Source organism: Mandrillus leucophaeus, unplaced genomic scaffold (assembly GCF_000951045.1).
Source record: "Mandrillus leucophaeus isolate KB7577 unplaced genomic scaffold, Mleu.le_1.0 Scaffold65, whole genome shotgun sequence".
Lineage (NCBI taxonomy): Eukaryota > Metazoa > Chordata > Mammalia > Primates > Cercopithecidae > Mandrillus > Mandrillus leucophaeus.
Window position 1 is genome coordinate 147,124 of NW_012107030.1, and position 5,414 is coordinate 152,537.

General features: G+C 43.9%; 1 protein-coding gene across 1 annotated transcript in view; it reads right to left on the bottom strand.

The window, feature by feature from the left end:
- Positions 1 to 214: 214 nt before the first annotated feature.
- The window catches only part of ARMS2 (age-related maculopathy susceptibility 2), a 6,623-nt gene continuing 1,423 nt past the window's right edge, over positions 215 to 5,414 (bottom strand). The window contains 3 exon segments of the mRNA XM_012001138.1: positions 215 to 659; positions 2,554 to 2,579; positions 2,581 to 2,912. Coding sequence (XP_011856528.1) covers positions 608 to 659; positions 2,554 to 2,579; positions 2,581 to 2,912 — 410 coding nt within the window. The 3' untranslated portion in view covers positions 215 to 607.

Below are 5,414 nucleotides of genomic sequence, written 5' to 3' on the forward strand. Positions count from 1 at the left end.
TCAGTTAGGTTCGGTTCAGGAAAAATTTCCTGAGCCCCTGCTACAGGGCAGACACTGCTAGACACTGTAAAGCAGTGTCGAACGATCAAGTCCCTGTCCTCAAGAATTTCAAAGTCTAGAATTTTCTGCAATGATGGAAATAATCTCTATCTGTGCTGTCCAAGAGGGTAGCCACTAACTACATGTGACTGCCGAGCATTTGAAATGCACCAAGTACAAGGATGATCTGAATTTTTATTTAATTTTAATTAATGCCTATCACAGGAGAGAGAGGAGGGTAAGAAAACAAAGGCAGGATGACAGGAGGGAATGCAGTGACAGAGAGGAATCCAGATGTTAGGAGGAGATTGGGCTGCATCTCAAGGGTTGAGAAAGATTTTACCAGCTGCACAGAGCAGAAGATGCATCCAGTTGGTGATGACGCGATGAGTCCGTGCAGGTGGGGAAATTCCAAGTTGTGCAGTGTGGCCGCAGGCGGGAAGAGAGTCCTTTGGACAGTCCAGGCAGCTGGAGGGAAGGGGACCGGTCTATGTTGTGAGGGACTCCCTCTGTCCTCCTAAGGATTTTTGGCTTCACATTGATGCTGATGAGACACTCCAGTTGGCTTTTAAGGAGATATGTTTTGGCAGAACCGCCTTGCTGCAGTGTGGATGATAGATTGAAAAAAAAATAGATTTAATAATATGCATTTTTAAATATGGACACATGACTATATTTTAGGTTGAGGAGCACTTTAAATTAAATTGAAGATGCAGTTAATGTAACTTAATCGGGTAAAAAGTAAAGACATTCCATTCGTTTTGTAACAATTAAATTATTTCTCTATGATCTCTTTAATAGTAGACCCCTCCTTCAAAAATAGGACAAAGGTGAGGAAGTTCAAAATATTTTTGAGAACTTTTTTTTTTTTTTTTTTTTTTTTTTTTTGAGACAGAGTCTCACTCTGTTGCCCAGGCTGGAGTGCAGTGGTGCGATCTCGGCTCACTGCAACCTCCACCTCCAAGGTTCTAGCGATTCTCCTGCCTCAGTCTCCCAAGTAGCTGGAATTACAGGCACCTGCTACCATGCCTGGCTAATTTCTGTATTTTTAGTAGAGATGGGGTTTCACCACGTTGGCCAGGCTGGTCTCCAACCCCCGACCGCAAGTGATTTGCCCACCTTGGCCTCCCAAAGTGCTGGTATACAGCCGTGAGCCACCATGCCTGGCCTATTTTTGAGAATTTCTGAAGCACTTTAGCATTACAGTACCAGCATTTCTTTTTTTCTTTTTACTTGTTTTTTAGATAGGGCAGCCTCTCGAGCCAGAGTAGGCTCAGAGGCTCCAGTACTAGCATTTCTAATATCAAATCAAAACATTCATGTCTATTTGTTAAATAAGGATACTTAAAAGCCAACCCCAGGCCTGCTGCTGCCCAGTTTCCTTTTAAGCCTTTAAATTCTACATATTTGTTAAGATCTATAATTCAGATCTTTTATTAATTTAGGCAAACCCTTCCCCTAAATCAGTTGCATGAGACCAGCAGTCCAACTTTGCATTAATTGGCTCCTTCCAACATATTTGCTTTAGAAAATTAAAAGCATGGCATGTGATCAAATTTTTCACTCTCCATGGCAAAGTATCAGACAGATACAATTCAAACAGAGCCCCAGGCAGCTACCAAAAGGTCTTGAATGACAGCTTGTCAATTTTCTGTTATTCAGGAGCAGCTTGAAAAGCTGAGCGCCCTCACATTTAGAACTTGCTGTCATTTAGGCAAAATGGTTTAACATTGAATCAAGGACATTATGAGCCAGAATTTTAAATCTGCTTATAAAAAAAAAATTAAGAGACAGAAGGGGCTCAACCTTTGAGTTCTTTCATTTGTCTAATTATATAGTGCTACAGCAAGCACAAAGCGCCACAGTTCTGTAAGCATTAGAAAGCATTTACTAAGCTTATTTGGCAACATGGTCTCTAAGGTGCTTGATGTCCAAGTTTTAAACCAACGTGACCTAGAAGGCCCAGATTCTTTCTCTACAAACTTGCATGGTGGTTTTCTTACTCATACAGCCAAGGCATTTTTTTAATCCAGAAATGAGCAGGAAAAATGAGCGTTGGAAAGTAGTGAGAATATTGAAAGAATGGTACAGCTTTCTAAATGACTCCTATAACAACCCAGACAAGAAGCAGGCTGAGGTTTCCACTTCCTTCAGTAAACCCTAAAGCCAGTTCACCTACTCGAGGGGCCACTCGGATGGCCTTCTATGGGCTTTGGGTTTCTGCTCACCCCATCACTTTCTCAGACCCACTGTGTCTTCTTGTTCCCTTTTTCTGGCTTGTAGCAGGTGCATTGGAAATATTTACTGATATCCCCAACTCTCCAGCTATTCAACCAGAGGAGGGTTGAATTGACCCTGCGCCCTGCCTCCGCCTCCCTGTGGCCAGTGGTGCTCAAACCTGAGCATGCATCAGAAGCACCTGAAGCCTGGTTAAAATCCAAGCTGCAGGGCACCACTCCAGAATTTCTGATTTAATAGATCTGGGGTAAGGCCTGATCATCTGCATTTCTTACCAGTGTGAGGTGGTGCTAAGGCTGCTGGTCTGAGTACAGGGGAGGTTCCAGCAAGAGAGAAGAAGGCTGGTAAGTAGAGCCCAGGGTGGATTTTAGCAGCTGGGATCTTGGAGTGTGATAAAGACAGTTTGCTCCTCTGCCTGTCACTGGCTCCTTCTCCACCAACTCCAGTGTCCAGCAGACTCTCGCGGGTGGAAATGAAGGACACAGGAACCACCGAGGAGGACAGATTTGCCATCTCAGGCCCTCCTTTCCCCTCCGCCTCAGTTACCGTCGGTCCTGGGTGTAGGTGCAGCACGTAGAGTACAGAGACATGACGTGGTGACAAAGGTGCTATCCCCTTGCCAAGCCAGCTGCCATCTCACTCAGCCAGGAGCACTGTCTTTTCCCGTCACACAAAAATGCCCCCAGGAGTCAGGCGCCCTGATAACTCCACCTTAAATTGTTGGGTGGTCTCAGGGAGGGTCCACTCCTCAGTCCTGCTCTGCCAGAGGAGGCAGCAGAGGTCCCTAGTATCCACTGAAATCATCTGTGAAGCTTTTAAAAAAATGCTGAGACCCAGGGATTTGGAGGAAAAAAAAAACTTGATTGTAGATCATAGTATTGAATCAATGTTGATTTTCCAATTTTGATCGTGTTACTGTGGTATGAGAACATTTTTTTTTTCAAGAAAAACACTGAAATATTTAGAAGTAAAGGAAGTGCAACTTAAAGCCTGCAACTTAAATGTTTTAAATGTTTCACATGCTTTAAATGTTTCCAGGAACTAGAATGATGTAGCAAGGGTGGTAAGCATTCGGGAAATCTGGGTTAAGGGTAAATGAGAGGTTTTTTTCAGGGGGGTTGTTTTTTGTTTTTGTTTTTTACTGTTTTTCAACTTTTCTCTAAACCTAAAATTGTTTCAAAATAAAAACCTTTTTTTTTTTTTTTTTTTTTTGAGATAGAGTCTCATCTGTTGTCCAGGCTGGAGTGCAGTGGTACGACCACAGCTCACTGTGGCCTCAACCTCCCCAGGCCCAGGTGATCCTCCCACCTCAGCCACCCGAATAGCTAGGACTACAGCTACAGATGTGCACCACCACACCCAGCTATTTTTTATATTTTTCATAGAGACCAGGTTTTGCCATGTTACCAGGCTGGTATTGAACTCCTGAGCTCAAGCAATCTGCCTGCAAAAGTGCTAGGGTTACAGGCATAAGACACCACGCCCGGGCCCCCCCACCTTTTTTTTTTTCTGAGACAGGGTCTCACTTTGTCACCCAGGCTGGAGTCCAGTGGCATGATCATGGCTCACTGCAGCTTCATAACCCTGGGCTCAGGTGATCCTCCCACCTCAGCCTTCCAAGGAGCTGGGACCACAGGTGTGCAGCACCACACCTGGCTAATTTCCTTTTTTTTTTTTTTTTTAGAGATGTGGTCTTGCTATGTTGCCCAGGCAGGTCTTGAAGTCCTGGGCTCAAGTGATCCCCCTGCCTCAGTCTCCCAAAGTGTGGGATTACAGGTGTGAACCACTACTCCCAGCCAAACACTTTTTTAAAGGAAAAAAATAAGCCAGGCGCTGTGGCTCACGCCTGTAATCCCACCACTTTGGGAAGTCGAGATGGGCGAATCACGAGTTCAGGAGATTGAGACCATCATGGCTAACGTGGTGAAATCCTGGCTCTACTAAAAATACAAAAATTAGCTGCGCATGGTAGTGCTGGCCTGTAATCCTAGCTACTCGGGAGGCTGAGGCAGGAGAATAGCTTGAACCAGGGAGTCAGAGGTTGCAGTGAGCCGAGATTGTGCCACTGCACTCCATCCGGCCTGGTGACCGAGAAAAACTCTGTCTCAAAAAAATAAAAAATAAAAGGAAAAAAAAACTACTCCAGATCAACTGAATTAAAAACTCTAAGAGCACAAATAAGCACATAAGAAGATGCTGAGCATCTTTAGTCATCAGCAAATCAACAAATCAAAACCACACTGAGATACTACTTCATAAGCACTAGGGTAGCCAGAATCAAAAAGTCAGATGATAACAAGTATCGGCAAGGATGTGGAGAAATCAGAATCCTCATGCACTGCTAGTGGGAATGTAAAATGGTACAGCTGCTTTGGAAAACAGTCTGGCAGTTCTTCCAACAGAGTCAACGTATGACCCAGCATTTCCATTCCTAGGTAGCTACCCAAGAGAAAGGAAAACATGTGTCCACACAGAAACTGGAACACACATGTTCATAGCAGCACTATTCATAACAGCCCAAAGGTAGAAACAACCCAAATGTCCATCAACTGATAACAGATAAACAAATTATGGCATATCCATAAAATGAAATACTATTCAGCCATAAAAAAGAATAAAATACCCACTACGACATGGTGAACCCTGAAAGCATGGTGCTAAATGAAAGGAGCCAGAAACAAAAGACAACATATTTTATGATTTCATTCATAAGAAATGTGTATTAACAGGAAAATCTACAGAGACAGAAAATAGATTCCTGCTTGCTTAGGGCTAGAAGAGTGGGCAGAGGCTGGGCACAGTGGCTCATGCCTATAATCCCAGCACTTTGGGAGGATGAAGCAGGAGGATTGCTTGAGGCCAGGACTTTGAAACCAGCCTAGACAACATAACGAAAACCCACCCCTACAAATAATAATAATAGTAAGAGTTTTTTTTTTTAGTTTAGTGACTGTGCACACTTGTTTTCCCAGCTACTCAGGGGGCTAAGGTGGGAGGATTGCTTGATCCCAGGAGTTTAAGGCTGAAGTAAGCCATGATCCTGCCACTGCACCAGACTGGGTGACAAAGCGAGACTCAGTCTCTTAAAAATTTTTAAAATAGTTGGCCAGGTGCGGTGGCTCACACCTATAATCCCA